General features: G+C 40.8%; 1 protein-coding gene across 9 annotated transcripts in view; it reads right to left on the reverse strand.

Annotated features, from left to right (window-relative positions):
* The window catches only part of UTRN (utrophin), a gene marked incomplete at its 3' end in the record, with an annotated part of 1,040,500 nt that overhangs the window by 238,741 nt on the left and 781,875 nt on the right, over positions 1 to 19,884 (reverse strand). For all 9 annotated transcript variants that reach the window (XM_082249947.1, XM_082249941.1, XM_082249943.1 and 6 more), the window contains one exon: positions 13,870 to 13,999. In XM_082249947.1, the coding sequence (XP_082106073.1) occupies positions 13,870 to 13,999 (130 nt within the window). The remainder of the gene's footprint in view (positions 1 to 13,869; positions 14,000 to 19,884) is intronic.

Raw genomic sequence — 19,884 nt, forward strand, 5'->3', positions numbered from 1 at the left:
CATTTGTCTGTTTTCTGCAGCATTTGGTTACATGAAAATGTATTTAAAGTAGAAATCCAATGCTTTCCCATGTTGCTGGTTCACATCTATATGCTGCAGTTTAGAATGAAAGAAACAGGAAAACTATATAAGCTCATTCACATCTACACATGTGCATTACCGTGTTGACCTCTCTACATGGATTGGTGCAAATCGCCAGCCTCAAACCAATGTAAAGTTATTATTGCTCTTCCTCCCTGTTACTTGTGTTTTCTATATTAGTCCTTTCTGGCCACTGCCACCAAGAAAAATTGTGATGAGAAATCCATTAGTTTGGATTCGTCACCAGAACAAGGACTAAGGGTAAGTTCTCCAATTAATACATTTTGTAGAGTTTTCTTCCCGCATTTCCAGTGGGAGGAAAACTAGCTAATGGGACACAGGCTGCAAAGCAAATTATATGTTACACTTTAAAATGTATTAAATGATAATGTTCACTTTCTTAGTGACTGGGCTAAGTTGACATTGTAGCCATTACTCCAGTGATTCTTTAAAAGTGCTCATAGTGCGAAAGTTCAGCAGATTTTGTCACAATGTATTGTTCTATGGTTGGCTACTGTAACCAACTGGCACAACAATCACCATGCAATGGGGCTGCTAGGAAGTGCCTATTGTTGAAAACCATGCAAGGTAAATCTCAAATCCAAACTGATGTTTGCGTGATGACTAAATTGGTCTTTTGTGGTCACATACACTTGTAGTAAATGTATTATCAACTTAGAATTAACGTTTCTTGAATAAAACATGATAAAAGCAGCAGCTATGGTTCTCATAACTAAGCTTCTACCCTAAAGTTTTCATAATTACTCAGGTATGGTCATTATGCCTGATAAGGACTAGTTTCACATGGGGTCCGCCTCCATTGTGATTACATGGCCTCTAGACAAAAAAATAGCGGCTTTAGAATCTGCCCACTGCTGTTTGCTGTCTATCACAAGGAAGTCAGACCTGATGGAAAGCTAGTCTCTCAGAATCCCTATCAGCCTCCACCCACTGTCAGTGTCTCTGTGACTGGTTGCTGGGACGCTGGTAGTCTCCATCCTAAAAACCAATAAGGCTAAGAAACCACACAATAAGTTCATACATCATAGCCCCACTCTGATAACTATGGGCTGTCAGCCTAGAGTTGATATCAATTACCTCTAGGTTTCTCATTTACAAACTGGCGATAACTTTTATTTATTTGCCACAGCCATAGTGACACATTGTTAAAGTGGGAAAAATAGGAACCACCACAACCTGTTGCATGTGTCAGAACTCTAACTTAAAAACGTTCAAGATTTTCATAAATTGGGCTCAAAACTTTTTAAAAGGACCATACTGCCAGAAAACTGTTGCAAATGCGTTAATGATTTCCAACCTTTTTTTTTAGTCTAAATTTACAAGTACACGTACCTTGCACTAATAAAAACATGAATTTCCACAATAATAAAACAATAAAAACAGAGAGCTCTCAACTATATCTTTAGATGACGGATGTAGCACTGCCCCGTAGAGGACTGCTGAAGAATTACACTTTTGGATTCCCCTGGGTTACTCGTAGCAATTGGTTGCAGAAACTTATCACTTTAAGTTCTTGGCTAAGTCAAAGATCAGTCCAGGGGATGTTGTTTTCGGGGTTTTGTTGTAATTGGGATGGGAGAAGGGATGAGTGGGATACTCCAACTGTTAACTATTCACAATGCTCTAAAAGGACTCTAAACTTGAGAATGTGGCAAGGCCGCTGCTTCATCCTGCTTCTTGAATGAAGATGAGGTAAGTGCTTCCATTAATATTTCTCTTCAGGGCACTCTCCTAGTACCCCCTTTCTAACTGGGCTAGCTGACACCCGTCCACTAACTCTACACTCTTTCTACCTAGCACCTGACTAGGAGGGTGCTACACTGATAAAATAAACAGTTAGTTATGTCTTTGGAGAGTGCATGTTAAACTTCAAAGGACTTGACAAATGACCAAAGCTAGCCATACATAGAATAAAATGCAGCCAGTTCACCGGGGACCAGCCTAATTTCGAGCCACGTGTGGTCATTTGGCTACAGACTGCAGTGCAGACACAGCAAGTGCAGCAGGGAAGATTTCCACATTCACGTTGAGCATGTACATGAGGGAATCAGCCACTGGTTGAAAAAAAAAAAAAAAGTCCAGGTGGACCAGCTAAAACCATGTGGGTAGTGTTTTTTTGTCTTAAAGATAAGGAGAGGGGGGGGGGGGGCAGTTAAACAGCCAGTTAGTATACAACTGGTGAAGAAATTTAAGACACGGCAATCAATGCCAATGTGTCTAGGTAAATGGTAATATAAGCTAATGAACATATGGTTCATTATTTATTCATTATAAACAAAGGTACCTGCATTTTAAAATTCTAAATCACCACTGTTGTTCTGCATCTTACACTCTGGAAGGTAATTAGCGGTTCCAACTAATAACAGATTGTGGTAGTAAAAGTAACATTATCCATTCAGGGACAACTGATTGCCATTATAATTAGCTTGTTTTAGCTTTAACAGAATGCAACAAAGTGCAGTTACAAATAATGGAAGATTTCTGTGCACATTCAGCTTTAGAAAGTTACTGTATTTAAGTTAAATAATTTAGTACACCTTGTGCTGTATAAAAGGTATATCTAGTTTTGCAGTTTTTCTTTTTCATAGCCCCCAACTCCCAACCCCCAAAAGAACACCTGTCATTAAAGAAATGAAAGTGCTGCCATTGATTAACTCCTGAAAATTCTAGATGCTATCTCTGAAACAAGCATGCAGCAGCAGCTTAAATCGGAGTTCTACGGAGTTCTGCTCCCCCCCCCAAAAAAATTAAAAGTCAGCAGCTACAAATACTGTTGCTGCTGACTTTTAATATTAGGACACTTACCTGTCCTGGAGTCCAGCGATGTCGGCACCGCAGCCGATGCTTCCATCGGCTGTCGGGTGCTGCCGCCGCCATTGCCGGTCAAGGAACCTGGCAGTGAAGCCTTGGGACTTCACGGGCGGGACCCTACTGCGCATGCGCGAAGCGCACTGTGCATTAGGATCAGCTCGGGGGAAGGAGGAGGGGGCCAAACTTCCGAGGGACGGCGCCGCGGCGCCGTCTCCCGGAAGTGGGGAAGGGTACCTGTCAAAAACAGGTACCCATTCCCCCCTCCCCCCTGAAAGGTGCCAAATGTGGCACCAGAGGGGGAAAGCAAATGATCGGAAGTTCCACTTTTGGGCTTTAAAGTGGAACTTTACCCATAACAACTTGATAAAAAATAATGGTCAAGGAACATACAGTCACATTAATAATTATGCTACCAAAATAAGTGTGTGATGTAAATTGCCTCCAGCATTGCTCCTGTTTCCTCTTTTTGGAGGCTGCCATTTTGCTGAAGCCCAGAACCCCTGAACAGCAGTAAATCATAAAGCAGAACTAAACTCATCGACTTAACTGTTTAAAAAAAAAGTTATATTTCTGGACTGCAGGCATTGTCCCATTTGCTTTTATTCGCAACCAAACTGTAAAACCATTAAATAGCTGGTGTCAGCATCATGGCAGTTGCTAGATCAAACAGAAGCAGCTTCCTTGGCTGTAAAAGATATAAGGGTCTAATTGCGGTTTAAAGAGGAAGTAAACCCTCCTCTATAACTTGTACCTATAGGTAAGCCTATGATAAGGCTTACCTATAGGTACTGTAAATATCTCCTAAACATGTACCGTTTAGGAGATATTTACCTTATATGCAGCCAGTGACGTCACTGGCGCATGTGCTCTGAAGGAACGGCCGCTCGTGCCGTTCCTTCAGAGTCCCGTGCCGTGACTGTCGGCTCTCGCGCGCGTGCGCGGGAGTGACGTCACCGCAGCTCTGGCCAATTAGATGGCCGGATGCCGCGATCCCGGAAGACGGGCGACTGGACATGTCGCCCGACATAGAGGTGAGTGAGCGGCACGGCGGGGACTCGTTCTAAGGTAAGTATTGCATAATGAGCTAGTATGCGATGCATACTAGCTCATTATGTCTTTCTCTTGCAGGGTGAAAAAAAAAATGTGAGTTTACAACCTCTTTAAGGCTGTCGGTAAACCTCTAGAAATTGTGTTTAAAAATATAGAGCAACTGAGCATGTGCAGAGCAGGGTAAGACAGTGTATTACTGGATTTTAAACATTATAGGCACTTATTTTTAATTGCTTTACATAGCTATACCTGCAAAAGGGTCCAGCCTGAAGTGATCTAGCAGGACGTAATTTTCTGACTAAAGTTCCACTTTAATTCAGAACTCTAGATCTCAATAAGAGTGTTGCAGGCCAGGGATTTAGAAAACACTGAAGCCATATAAGAGGGGTGCAACTAACGTTTTCAGAAAAACATTGTAAGTCGCCATATTTCTCTATTGATTAGTTTTCTTTAATGACTTGTGTATCAGCTTGTAATACCCATTCATTACCAGACCATCTTTCAGTTTTCTGTGCTGTGATAGTCTGGCTGACAATTACTCGCTCGAGCAACACCGCACCAAAATACATTTTAGACAACTTTCAGAAACAGAGAGCATTTTTGGTGGTGTGTAATAACCACTGGCATGTATTACCAACTTTTTAATTTTACTATTAAAAGAAAAAAAAAGCCAACTGTAAAAAGCCACTGTATCCATCACTAAAACATAGCAAATAAAAAGGAAGGGCACAGGGAACTGCTGGGGAACAGCTTACTGTTCCCCACCTATCTCCAGTTCTAGATCAGAACACATGTTACATACTCCTATCCCTACACACACTGCCAGGCGTCATAACCTCTGCACTCCTCTCCTACACAGGGTGTCCCCTCTGATACCCTTTGTACACTTCTCCTGCACATGCTGTCATACCCTCCACACTCCTCCTCCTCATTCTGTCTATTATCACACCCTACACACTTTTCTCTAGATATCTAATCACAATCATATCCTCCACACTATTCCCCTAAACATGCTACTCAAGCTCATACCCTACACACTCCTCTCCTGCACATACTGCCTGTGTCATACCTTCCATACTCATGTACTGCACAAATGGCCCTGTCATACCCTCCATAATGTACAGAGTTCCGGGATCAGTTGTGCGTAATGCACAGGGGTCTAATTTTCCTCCCCACCAGTAACACAGTTCTTCCCTTTACCTCTCATCTTGAAACTGGACTTTTATTTTTATTTAAAAATAACAAACATGTTATACAGTGGTTTTGCACAGAGCAGCCCAATCCTCCTTTTCTCAGGTTCCCTCTTCAGGTGTTTCTGGTCCCCCCTCCTGTTATATGTCTCAACAGCAAGCAGCTTGCTATGGGGGTGCAGCTCTGTGTGCCCATTCAGACACGGTGCCATGGCCCAGTCCTGCCTCATTTCTCTCATCATTGGCTGAATGACTTTGATTGACAGCAGCGGGAGACAATGGCGCTACACTGCTGTCTCAGCCAATGAGGAGGAGAGTCCCGGGCAGCCGGGACCCTCCTGCAACATTGCTTGATCCAGATGGACCTCAGGTAAATATTAGAGGGGCTGCTGCACATGGAAGGCTTTTTATCCTAATGAAAAGAATGCATTAAGATAAAAAAAAAACCTCCTGACTTAACAACCACTTAGGGCTCATCAGTCATGTTACAATTTGATTATGCAGCCTCCTATAGATCAACACATGCAAGAGCATTCCTGATTGGATAAAATATAACTGGATAACTTAGATAGGTCCTCATATTACCTAATTTTAGTATAACTATAAAATCTAAGTCTATACAGAGATTGTATTGTCACATATGTAACACATATGCTAAGCTATACATTTCTAAATTCCATAATCACATTAGATCACCATTTTATTTTGGAAATCCTTTTCCTGAACTTTCCTTGTGATGTCCAGTGGCCTGGTGGCTTAAACTGTATCATGCCTGGTGCATGGCCTATCCACCTCTATCCCCGTTGCATTAGGCTGGTGTCCACGTCATAATGTGGCAAACACTGGGTGATGAGGTGATCATTTCACAACAGTAGCAAGGCTGTAAATACAGCCCCTCTAAGGCACATAATTTGAATGGAGCAGTTTGGTGGGAAAGTTGAGTCAGGGCTCACAGTGTGCTCAAAGGGTTCTTGGAGAGCTAGTACAATATATAACCCTGCATAATATACTGTAGTTGATGTGGCCATGTTGCTTTTATACATATTGCAAACTTATATGGCTAATACCCCTGTTTTTTAACTAAACCTTGCTGACTTGTAGTGATAGAGCTAGAGAAGGTTATTTTGTACTTTGCACAACTCTATTACATAGGTAGTTTGATGTAAGTGTTGTTTCTCTACCATTTTTTTTATAATACATTACATTTATTACTTTGTTGAGATGGCAATTATTGTAGAGTATTAGGTCATCTTTTGTGCTATCATCTTTTTAGACACATTTTTGGGGTTTTCGTCTTAGCTGACAAAATAACTGATTTTGTGTGGCTTACAGAACACTTACAAGTCTTTTTAAAAATGTCTGTTATTACTTTTGCCTGCGTAGCCTAAACAAAGTGCTTAATGCAACTTCAAAAAGTCCAACAACTCTACCAAAAAAGAAATAATATAATTTAATCATATTTGGTTACACTAAAAGCATGTACTAGCTTTAATTACTCATTTCCTAGCACAAAAATTGCACTATAGTGGTAAAACTTAATTTAAAGTTTCCAAGTCTGCTCCCTAGAGCTAGTAGCTAGATCCTAAAATCAGACTTGGAAACTTTCAATTGATTAAAGCAGTCGTAAATGCTTTAAAAACGTTAAAAAAATAAGTTTCCCCCTGTAAGGCAAAGGCTTAATGTGCTCGTATGCATCGCATACTAGGACATTATGAAGTACTTACCTTAAAATAAACCACACCAGCAGTGTGCTGTCACCACTGAAGAGGCTTCCATCTTCACCCGGTCTTTCCTCCGGGTTCACAGGATGAGGCTGCTTGATTGGCCGAGCAGCGATGACCTCATTGCCGGGAGTCTCGGTAGAAGAACACAGCTCTGAAGGAATGGCAGGGGTATGCCATTTCTTCAGAATGCATGAGCTGGTGATGTCACCAGCTGCTGCTTGCTAGAAAATCTCCTAAACGGTACGCGCTTTGGAGATATTAATTTTACCTACAGGTAAACGTGATTAAAAAACACCTGTAGGTAAAAATAAAATATGAGAGTTTACTACCACTTTAGGTCCTACCACTATACTGCAATCTTGTGCTTGGAAACTAGTGTCATATATTCCATACACAGAGCACAGCACATCAGTGACTTCTGGGAACAAGAAAGCTTGTTTCTCACTTGCAAAATGTCACCACATCTGCGAAAGGTGCTAGCATAACAGGATAATTGTTTTTCATTTTACAAGCTTAAAACGTACATCTGAAAAAGTAATTTCCATTCCACTTCTAAGGCCATTTTTATATTGACCAGCTACTTTAGGAGATTACAGGAATGAATTGCATCATTGTAAGCAATGTTTCCACCTCACTAAAACTCAGTTTCAACTTGAAATAGTGCTTAGGAAAAAGCTACCCTCCGTACACTATACTGCTTCTCCTGTAACCATGCAAGCAAATCTGCTATGAATTGCTGTCCATAACCTGGCAGCGCCTAACCCATTTGTTTTCCTGGGGTTTTACTTATTGAAGCTTTTTTATATTACAATATTGATTATCTGTGAGAACCATTCTTCACTGTCCCAAACTACTCATGGAACAATTCACATTCAGCAGCCTAAAACTGCATAGAGAAGGTGCTGCGGAAAGACTGCTGCACACTGAATTTAAATCAAGTTATTTTAAACATTTAGAAAGGAATTTCATTCACTGCTAGTGTGAATATAAATGCAAGATTTCTACATGAATGTTATTACAGGCAAATACATCTCTGTGGATTTTTTGCACTATTCAATATTGCATTTGCAAGAGTGAAAAGAGATAGGTCTTTGCATCTTTAAATCATTAATGTTTCCAAACAGATACAACACTGAGTGATTGAGATTTAGACTGTCATAGAAGGATTTAAAGGGAATATAGTCCTTTTAATGTTTTTTTAGACATACTTACAAAAGAGGTCAGCTTGATGTAAAAAAAAATTACAAGTATGTATTAACAGTTTTGAGCCAAGCCACTATTTCTAATTTTTAAAAGACACTTTGCTGAGGAACTGTTCTGGTACCAACTGATTGGTCTAGACTAAATGTGGTACCATTTTAAAAAAGACGATCAAAATGGATACCAGGAAACTACAGATCAGTCAGCCTAACATCGATAGTATGTAAAGTATCTCAGGCAATGGTAAGGGATGCTATACAGAAATGTGTCTGCAACAAAGGTATCAATGACAACCAGCATGGGTTTTTGAAAGACCATTCCTGCCTGATCAACCTGTTATCATTCTATGAGGCAAAAGATAACTTGGGTGGTGGAAGTCCAGTGGGCATAGTTTATCTAGATTTTGCCAAAGTATTTAACACTGTACCTCCAGCTCCAAATAAGCTCTGACTCAAATTAAAAAATAAAATAAAAAAATCCTCAGGCCATATCGATTTAGCAGAGGGGTTCAGGGAACAGAGGGGACTTTTTAATTATTTTGGGGTGCAGGTGGAGTAATCCTCTGCGCTGAAGGTACTGACAATTAAAGTTCTGGCCTGCACAGGGATGTACCCAGCAGTATGATACAGGAAGATGAATTACCTCCTACGGGCATTTTGGAGTCTCTCCTCTCACATGGCACAAATGTTTCTGAGGCTGCAGAAGAGTCCTGTACTCAGGGAGAGGAGGACGGAGACGACCACTCTAATCTGATCACAATATTACAAGTATCTCTAAGGGCAAATCCAAAGGCTACATTATACACTAGCCTACCCTGACCATGGGCGCGAGAAAATGCAAAATGCGGCAAAAATAAAAACCCTGTTTTACTGAGATTTACTGCAATTTGCTTTTTCCAGCATCCGGCTGGCAAAACGGTCCTATCCTGCACGCAATTTTTGTTGCTTTCAGGAGAGGGAGGTTTAACTTCACCTAAATGTGGCAGCTCCTAAACTCTGCTAAAATTCTATGTATGCATGCTTTTATACACAGACACAGGCTTTTATGAAGTTGAGTTTAGGAGCTTTGCTAAAAAAATACCACAAGCTCCTAAACTCAAGTTTAGGAACTGCTAGTGTACATGAAGCCCAAGGCTTCATGCGCACTTGAGCCTAAAAATGCTGCTTTTACAAGCATCTGAGCCTTTTTTTTCTGCCTCTGGACTCCCTACCATGTTAACCATGTGTTAGGCCCCTTTCACATGGGCCCACCGCCCGACGGAGTCCGTTGTGCTCAGCGGGGGATCGATCCGGCCGATCCCTGCTGAGTAGGCAGATGACAGCTCCATCTTTGCTCTGTGTCCAGAGACGGAGCTGTCAGATCCCTGCTATTCTCTATGGGGAGATCGGATGAGAACAAAACGCTCCTCTCTTGAGTGCACAAGTGATGTTTTTTTTTTTGTTTCTGCCTCTAAACTTCCCTGCCTTGAAACTCCTGTAAATATAGAGTACATTAAGGCCCCTTTCACATGGGCGATTCGATCCGATCCGCCTGATTATGCCAGTTTAACAGGCGGACCTGACCGGATGCTCCATGTATCCCTATGGGGCAGCGGATGTCAGCGGAGACATCTCCGCTGACAACCGCTGCTATCCGATCCCCTTCGATCCGATCCTCCAGACGGATGGAAAATAGGGTTTACATCCATCCGGATCGGATAACAGCGGGTGTCAGCAGAGATGTCTCCACTGACATCCGCTGCCCCATAGGGATGCATGGAGCATCTGATCAGGTCCGCCTGAAAAACTGACAGGTGGATCAGATCGGATGTGAAAGGGGCCTTAATGTACTCTATATTTACAGGAGTTTCAAGGCAGGGAAGTTTAGAGGCAGAAAAAAAAACATCACTTGTGCACTCCAGAGAGGAGCGTTTTGCAGTAAAAATGCCTGATGCGCCTAAACATGGGTAAACGCGTCTAAACACACATTAACGCTAGACACTATTAGCACTTGAGCGTTTTTCCATTTAGATGAATAAATTAACATTCTGGCCAATGAAATCAATAAATACCCAAACGCTTGATGTGCCTAAACACACTTGAAAAAAGAAGTGTTTTTGCAGCTGCTTTTCTCCTGCTAGGAGAAAAATGTTTAGAAGAGCCCTAGTGTGCATGTGTCCTAAAAATCACTTTTTTAGCTAAGAATTGACCCATAATCTTGATGGGCTTTAACCTGTAAATGCAGCCAATACATCCTGGATAGGAGTAGCTATCTAATTTATATGATAACAATTTTCAGAGAAGCAATGATAGTCTTAGCAGTCTGATCTGCAGGTCAGAACTTACGCCCTCTATAAGCAGCAGTGATGGAACCTTGTTGTAGAGGCTGATTTCTTGTATACTACTTAACCGCAGATAAAGCTGTAGTGCACTGCATCAGTAGGCATACTCAATTAACGTAGTACCTGGTACAGATCTGTGCACAATAATGTAAGATTTCCCTTGAGATTTTATTCAGGGAAGAAGAAATCAAGCAATGAAAAAAAACTTCTCTTTCTTTTTTAACTGAAAAAAAAAATTATTCCCAATGAGTACCTAAATCACTGAGGTATTAGGGCAAAACAGAACAGGGAATTTAAAAGGAGGAACATTCTTTTTTTTCTAACACAGACAAAACAACTTGATGACAGATACGCTAGCCATACTGTTTTCACTTTTCTCTATTAAAGGATAAATGCATAGGTTTTGGGTGGTTACAAAAATGTACATTTAATATTTTTTTTTCAGGAGCATGCAGAGCATTGCACCCACAATCAGCAAATGTCAGGCTCCTGCAGACTCTTCCTAAAGCTCTGTGTCCATTCTTCTGTATGCTCTGTTAGTTCCAGAGCTGCAGGAAGAGTGAATGGACTACGAGCGCGTTGATCAGCATACTCACAGTCGATTGAGTACCTCTGCCACAGATATCTGTGAATGGATGATGTGGCTGTGTGGGTGGGGTCCCTTGATTTTAATGTGACAGTGGCTGCGGATGAGAAGAACTTCTGCCCATTATCATGGAGGGGCTGATACATAGTAACATGTTACATGTTGCACCCTAAATACGGGTGCAACATGTAACATGTTACTAAAGGTCACACTGTAAAAACATGCTGGTAGATTAATTGGCTTTGGGCTAAACTGGCCCTAGTATGTGTATGTATGAATGTGGGTTAGGGACCTTAGATTGTAAGCTCCTTGAGGGCAGGGATTGATGTGAATGTACAATTTATATATAAAGCTCTGCTCTTGACAGCACTATATAGGTACCTGTAATAAATAAATAAATAAAGGTGAACTTATCCTTTAAACTATGTCTGAACCCAGGAAAAAAAGGAAACATTGCAGCTTACTGGTCATTAGTTTTAGTGGCTGTATTAGTGTTCTTCTTTTCAGGCCTAATTCACTTTATTTTCACCTGGCAGTAACACACTTCCTGTCCTAGGGTAACTATCTATGGAAGAATAGCATTTCCCCCAGGCTGTTAGCTCCTAAATACCTTCTACAGAACACCATTCCCTTTCTTTGTCTTCGTAAAACAGGGAGAATTATTCTGTAGTACACAGAGAGAACCGGGAGGTATAATAACTACGACTCAGATAAAACTACAGAGTTTACAAGGCAGCTCTGGATTTCTGGCAAGATCAACAGATATTTTTTTTTTTTTTGCACTTAAAGCGGAGCTGCAGCCCCCCCCCCCCCTCAAAAAATTCAAATTCAGCAGCTACAAATACTGTAGCTGCTGTCTTTGAATATTAGGACAATTACCTGTCCAGGGGTCCCGCAATGTCGGCAACCCAGGTGATTGGGTGCTGCCACTGCCGCTATTCCTCAAGCCACAAGGCTTCACTGCCGGTTCCCTACTCTGCATGCGCCAAGCACACTGCACTTTTTGAACGGTCTGGCGGTGGGGGAAGGAGAAGGGGGACCGAACTTCCGCGGTGAGGTCTTCTGAAAGTGGGGACAGGTACCTGTCAAAAACAGGTACCCGTCCCTCCCTCCCCCCAAAAGGTGCCAAATATGGCAGCGGAGGGGGGAAGGAAGCAAACAAGTGGAGCTTCCCCTTTTGGGTGGAGTGCCACTTTAACAACCATATACTGTATAAAACGCCTTCAATGGGAGCTTTTAATGTTGTTCCCAAAATAGAGCAAATAAGAGAAGTTTATTGTTAGGGTTTACAAACATTTTAATGGTACCAGTCTAACTATTATTGGTATTACTTTTTAGTGTAGAACCTAGATGTGAAAACTGAGGGGATTGACCCAATATCGTGTCCCACAGTAAAGTTCATCACATACCTCTCTAGAGTATGTAAGGTGCAGGTCATGTTATAACTTTTCCTTCTTCAGCGCATCATGGACTTGTGGGTGTGTCCACATTGGGGACATGTACGTCATTTCTGCCAGTGACATTTGCCACCGAGAATCAGTGTTTCCAAGGTAATGAAATGCATATAACTGGTGGTAAACACTACTTCCCCCAGCTGCCTTTAACTGACATTACTTTTTATGTTGCTGAGCTCACCAGTGCATTCTTCTTTCCTCAGAATGTACCAAACTGTTGATTTGGCCACTCCTAATTTTGCTGCTATCTCTCTAATGGATTTTTTTTGTTTTTAAAGCCTTACAATGGCCTGTTTCACTTGCATGGACAGCTCCTTTGAACGCATGATGTAGGTTCACAGCAATAGATTCCAAATGCAAATACCACACTTAGAATCAACTCCAGACCTTTTACCTGCTTAATTGATGAACAAATAAAGAAGGAGTAGCCCACACCTGGTCATGAAACAGCTTTTGATTCAATTGTCCAATTACTTTTGGTCCCTTGAAAAAGGAGGATGGCTATTCTTAAGAGCTGTAATTCCTAAACCCTTCCTCTAATTTGGATATACATACCCTCAAATTAAACGTAAGAGTGTACACTTGTACCCCATATTCATTATATAACTATAGCCTGAATATGATTTGGTAAATACCTGAGAAAATCTAAAATTGTGTTTGTGTCCAAATATATATATTGAAACTAATTGTAATTAACCTACTTTTTCTCATACTGTATACATTCTTCTCTCTGCTACAATGTTTTTATACTGTTTTCTGTGAGATTTTTCTTCCACCCCCATGCAAAAATGCAACTTAAACCTGTTCTGCTTACTCAAAAGTATAAACATAGGCTGATCCCAGAAATTAAAGCAAACAGCTCACCTGGGCCCCCAATTAATATACCATATACAATAGCCCTTGTAGGCTGTTGAGACACTTTCCTTCATGTTATTTAGTAGTTAATATATATCTATTACCTTCACTTTATCTTGAATGTATTTTTTAATCCTCGAACCAGGGGTTAGACAAATAGGTAGGAGAAGTGACATGTATTGCACTAGTGACAGTTGCTTTATTTAAAAACAACTGAGTCTGCAATACATAGACTGATATGAACAGTGCAAGTAACAGTTCACTGTACCGATAACATGAGTGTGATTGAGTGCTAAAGCACAGAAGGGCTGTCACTGTATACCAACAAGATTTAAGCTCTTTTATTCCTGAAAGATCACTTCTGATAATGCATCTACAGGCATAAATCACAGTAAGGTGAAAGTATAATGTTACAAGAGGTTCAATACATCTGGAAATTGTCCATGATGCCACTCTAAATTTATTGTTCTCGTTAAATCTTTGACAGGCTAATTATTTTCTCAATCAAAGAGTAAATTTAACAGTATTTCTTCCTTAGAAAAAAAATAAAGTTAAAGAACAATAACTCTGAAGTTACCTGTTTTAGGGAGTAAGTTCCGTCTTGGTTCTTCAGGGCCTTCAATAGGCTGCTCAGAAATAAAAATCCGTGCTTGTTCTATGGCATTCAAGACTGTTTGTTCCTTGTCCTTCAATTCTCGTTTCAAGACCTACAACAAAAACAAATTTTAAAATGATAAGAGTTATAGTTATACATAGTATCTGGCACCATTACACTGTAAAGCTGACCAAACATCGGATACATTGTTTTAAGTTAAATGTATGTATGCTAAGTAATGTGTAAGCGATGAGTAGTCTATCTATTCAATACATCTCACAGAGATCACATTGTTTCCTGACAATGTCTTCATTTGCCTTTCTCTCCAGTTTTTAAGGCACTATCCAGGGTCACCAGCTGCAGTATCTCACAAAAGTTGCCGTCCCCTCAAAATAACTCAACATACAGCCATTAATGTCAAAACCGCTGGCAACAAAAGTGAGTACACTCCTAAATGAAAATATCCAAATTGAACCCAAAGTGTCAATATTTTGTGTGGCCACCATTATTTTCCTGCACTGGTGTATTCCTCTTGGGCTTGGAGTTCACCAGAGTTGCCACTGGAGTCCTCTTCCACTCCTCCATGATGACATCACAGAGCAGGTGGATGCTAGAGACCTTGCGCTCCTCCACCTTCCATATGAAGATTCCCCACAATGCTCAATAGGGTTTAGGTCTGGTGACATGCTTGGCCAGTCCATCAATTTTACCCCCAGCTTCTTTAGGAAGGCAGTGCTCGCCGTGGAGGTGTGTTTGGGGTCGTTATCATGTTGAAATACTGCCCTGCAGCCCAGTCTCCGAAGGGAGGGGATCATGCTCTGCTTCAGTATGTCACAGTACATGTTGGCATTCATGGGAACAGTAACTCCCCAGTGTCGGCTGCACTCATGCAGCCCCAGACCATGACACTCCCACCACCATGCTTCACTGTAGGCAAGACACACTGGTCTTTCTACTCCTCACCTGGTTGTTGCCCCACACGCTTAACACCATCTGAACCAAATAAGTTTATCTTGGTTTCATCAGGCCACAGGACATGGTTCCAGTAATCCATGTCCTTAGTCTGCTTGTCTTCAGCAAACTGTTTGTTCGCTTTCTTGTGGATCATCTTTAGAAGAGGCTTCCTTCTGGGACTACAGCCATGCAGACCAATTTGATGCAGAGTGTGGCGTAGGGTCTGAGAACTGACAGGTAGACTCCCCACCCCTTCAACCTCTGCAGCAATGCTGGCAGCACTCATATGTCTATTTCCCAAAAACAACCTCTGGATATGATGCTGAGCACATGCACTTAACCTCTTTGGTCAACCATGGCAAAGCCTGTTCTGAGTGGAACCTGTCCTGTTAAACCGCTGTATGGTCTTTGCCACCGTGCTGCAGCTCGGTTTCAGGGTCCTGGCAATCTTCTTATAGCCTAGGCCATTTTTATGTAGAGCAACAATTCTTTTTTTCAGACCCTCAAAGAGTTCTTTGCCATGAGGTGCCATGTTGAAATTCCAGTGACCAGTATGAGAGTGTGAGAGCGATAACACCAAATTTACCACACCTGCTCCCCATTCACACCTGAGACCTTGTAAAACTAATGAAATACGTGACACCGGGGAGGAAAAATGGCTAATTGGGCCCAATTTGGACATTCTCACTTAGGGGTGTACTCACTTTTGTTGCTCACTACTTTACATTGTAGCAAAGTGTCATTTCTTCAGTGTTGTCACATTAAAAGATATAATACAATATTTACAAAAATGTGAGGGGTGTACTCACTTTTGTGAGATACTGTACTAGTGAGTGCACATGCAGTGGCTGCACAGACACACTGACATGTCAAAGTTTGACATGCGGGTAGGAGAAGGTGCACAGAACTGAACACAGAGGCTCTGAAATTGTACAGATGCCTGTGCTGGAGTTTCACTTTGAAGTAAATCTAAAAAGTGTGCCTATGTACATTTCTAAAGTCACTAGCCATTACTCATATATTATAAATTCATAGATCCATTGCAGGGAAATCTTGCACGACTCTTTAGGCAATTAAATTCAATGGCATATTTCTGAAAAGATGGATGTAAATGAATATTCCATGTGAGTTGTTTAATGGGACAGAATACAGGTTTAGCTAATATCTAATGTTATTCAGGGTACACCAAGCACAGCATGGTTAATAACATAGTATTAATCTGCAGACCTTACAAGCCAGCCTCACTGAGCTAGACAAAATAGACCTGTCAATCAACAAGGAAGAATTGCCATAAATAGACTGTGTGCTATTGACAATAGACATAAAAAATGTGTGAAGATTTTCTAAGTGCTGTCTAATGGCAAAAAGGCACTAGCACATACACATGTGTTTAAGGATACCTGTACTGAAATAAATATAAAGGCTTTTATTGTTGACCTACCATTAAAAACATTTCTTAGGTTGTCTCCAACATGTTATATAAGTCATGGAGTCAGAGGAAAGTCAAAGCTCTGCAAACTTATTCTGAGTCAGGGACTAAATAAATTGTAGCAATTTGATTAGCAGAAGAGACTAGAACCTATCAATTCAGGAATGAGAGGTCAGAAATTGATGTCTACATATTTTCTTAGTACAGATTTCCCTTGTATGACCAGTAAGTCTAATAAATCAATTCTACATACAGTCCCGTCTACTTGGCGCACAGAAAAGGCAATGCTGGAGTCCACATATAATTCACAAAGCTTATTCATTAAAAATCAAGTGGTTCACAGTTTACAGTAGAACTGCACTGTTCATATCCTATACAACACTTCCTTCCAAATTATTAAACAGATGTCGAAGGCCGAATAGCCCAAGAAGCACTCACAGACTAGCAGAATGCACCTAGTCAGAAAATGGTGAAACCTGATCCTTAAGACCATAAGCTTGGATGATGATCTGTCCGAGACACCTAAAAATTGTGGAGAGTGAAGCTGATTCTCCTTTACAGAGACTATTAGGGATGACAAAGGGAGTACAAGCCTTTCTACAGGAAGCAGTGGCTACAAGATAGACACATACACAACATGAACTTCATGCAGACAATGAAGTGCAATTTCCTTCTGATGATCTGAAGCTGGATGGGGGGCAGAAGGACAATGTCCTGGTGGAAAAGCCAAAACCACCTTAAAGGGTTAGTTCACCTTTACCAAAACATTTCCTATGCAAATAAGGGGCATCTGTAGCTTAAAACAAACTGTGCAGCTCTGACTAAAGTTGAATAATTCACTTGCTATGGGTGTAGCGTAGGCCATTTACACACCTCCTAAAGCCTGACTGAAATACTCCCAGAATGTTGCTAGGATGTTGTTAAGTGAGGTCTAGTTGTTACTGCTCACCTCTTCCATCACAGGAGTGAACCCTAAAATACTGAGCTCAGAGCTACTGCATGAGTAAATAGGAAGAGCATGTGAGGGGGTTTTAATCATAGAAAAAGCATACTCATGTGATTGTGGAGGTAAGCAGTAATGAATAGCCCTCACTTAGCAATGCCCTAGCAATTTCCTGGGAGTATTCAATTCAGGCTTCAGTGAGTATGTAAATGGCCTACACCTATAGCAAGAGCATTATTCAACTTTAGTTGAACCAAGGAGGGGCTATGCCTGACATAGCTATAGTAGATTCAAAAAGGGGGCAATATTCCAAGCTGTCAGTGTCAGGCCTTCAAATTGGTGCACTGTAGGCAGCACCGAAGCTAATAGTGGCTCTTGAGCAGGAATGACCTGTTAAAGTGGGACTCCCTATGTTTCTGGGATATGACATGTTGTGCTAAAAGGCCTGAAGATTACATTTCAGACTAGCCCTGTGACTGTTCAGTTTAGCAGGCTCAAGGAACGGCCTCCAAAGCTATTGCTGAGGATATGCCAATCCAATAAATAATAATATTGAAGGAAAAAATGGCTAACAAAAATACAGTTATGCTTTTCTCACTTGAGAAAGATGTCCATCCTACTAGGACACCAAAGCATGTTGAAATTAGGAGGGGGTTATACCAGGCTGGTCACTGGTTTTGTTTGCCAGTGTCCAAATACTCTTGTAGGTGGCAGTATAACTCAATTGTCTCTGAATTTGCTGTCCCGCAATGAATGACAAAGCAAAGGAAATATAAAAAACGAAAAAAAAATCTCTGACTGTAATGAGTCAAGCAATCAATGCAAACTCTATATAACCCCATATATAAGTTAGTACTTATAAACTAAATGTTCACATTTCTCACAATTCCATGCAGTTATTTCTTCCCACCATTCTAACTCATGTAACCATATTTTTAATGAATAAATTGGTTTTAATAGTTTACTACACTCTAAGCTTTGTGTTTGGTCTTTCTTGATAAATTCCCTAGAGCAATTGAAAACGTTGATAGTGGTTTGGAGAGTGGATTTGAAAGAAGGAGGGCAGTGTATGTCCCACTATTCCATGCCTGATATGTCCCATTAAGATCCAAGGGTGTAAATATCTGGTGAGACTAGAGTCCATTCACATGTAGGATATTGCACAGTGGTGAAGTAGATTTATAGATTTATGATTTATGCAATCATTTTTTTTTTTTGAACAGGGGTGTAACTTCCAAACAATTGTTCAGAAAATCATAGCTATGGTAAACTAAGAGCTTGACAGGAATGGGCAATTAAAACCACTCATACCATAGTGGAGTAGGCTACAAAGAGGAAGTGACAGGGTACAGTAAGTCTACAGAATTTTTTAGCAAGTATAAATCTCTCACAGAATATACTACTTGAGTGGACTAGGGGATCATCATAATAAGCTTTGCTCTTGCGTTAATTAGCTTACACTTGAATAAGCATTACTATGGTGGTGGATGGCTTTAACTTGCAAATGTATGCAGTTAAATGTCTACCATTACTTTTATTAGCCGAGTGTCAGATTAAATTCAGGCATTTTTTCTACATCTTTAGAACAATGGTATTTCAACAGGTTATACAAATACTCAACTACAACTGCAGCCCACAGAATAACTACTACCTTGGACAGACACATTGGTCAGTGATCTGTCACTTGGCTTTCAGGCTAAGAGAAAGGTTCTGTATATAATTGAATGTCAGAAAAGGGCTGATAATGTTATTTATTTTTGAAGCTCAGACAACAAAAGCCAGCCTTTACAGAGAAAGCTAAAAAAAAAAAAAAAAATTGAATTTTCACCATCATTACCTAGCTAAACATCTGGCAATTATAAATAATGACAATACATTACTGATGGATAAACCAAAAATGTCCATTTAATGATGTCAACTAAATAATTATAGTGCAGCTGCCTCTGACTATGTGGTAGCTTAAACGGAAATTCTTCTTTTAAAAGAGAACTCCAACCAAACTGCTATCTACAGAATTGAAGAAAATGCTTTACCTACTAAAAATAAATAAGTAAGAATAAGAGCCGGTTCACACTGGGGGGACTTGTCAGGCGACCTGGTCGCCTGACAAGTCGCCTGCCATAGATTAGCACAGGACCCGTTCTAATAGGAGCGACACAAGTCGCTCCGACTTAGAAAAAGGGTCCTGAGCTTCTTTGGGGCGACCTGGAGCGACCTGCATTGACTTCAATGATATGAAGTCCGTGCCGGCCGCTCCGAGGTCGCGGTGCGAGCTGCACACCGCAACCTCACAGGTCGCCCCGGCAAGTCTGGGCGCTGCAATGTGAGCCGGCTCTAAATTCAGGCAATCTGTAGCTTATTGGGCCATCTTCTCACCCCCAGGCTCTATTGCTGGGATATATTAGCCCATTCTCACTTTTTTACTGGTTTGCAGAAGAGCTATATGAAGTATAAAGGCAGATTCTAATTAATTAAACTAGGAAAATTTAAAAATACATTCTATAGCTTTTTAATTAATGAATTAATTCATCATTATTGGTTATTTTGTAAAAATGATAAGCCTTGTGTGAAATCTGCTAACAAAAATATGCTTCATTGTCAGTGCAGCAGGAGGGTAATATTTTCTTCTGGTAACGAGGGCATTTAACTATCACTCATAAGGGATAGTAAG

The sequence above is a fragment of the Pelophylax lessonae genome (genome assembly GCF_965119305.1).
Source record: "Pelophylax lessonae genome assembly, chromosome: 3".
Taxonomy (NCBI): Eukaryota; Metazoa; Chordata; class Amphibia; order Anura; family Ranidae; genus Pelophylax; species Pelophylax lessonae.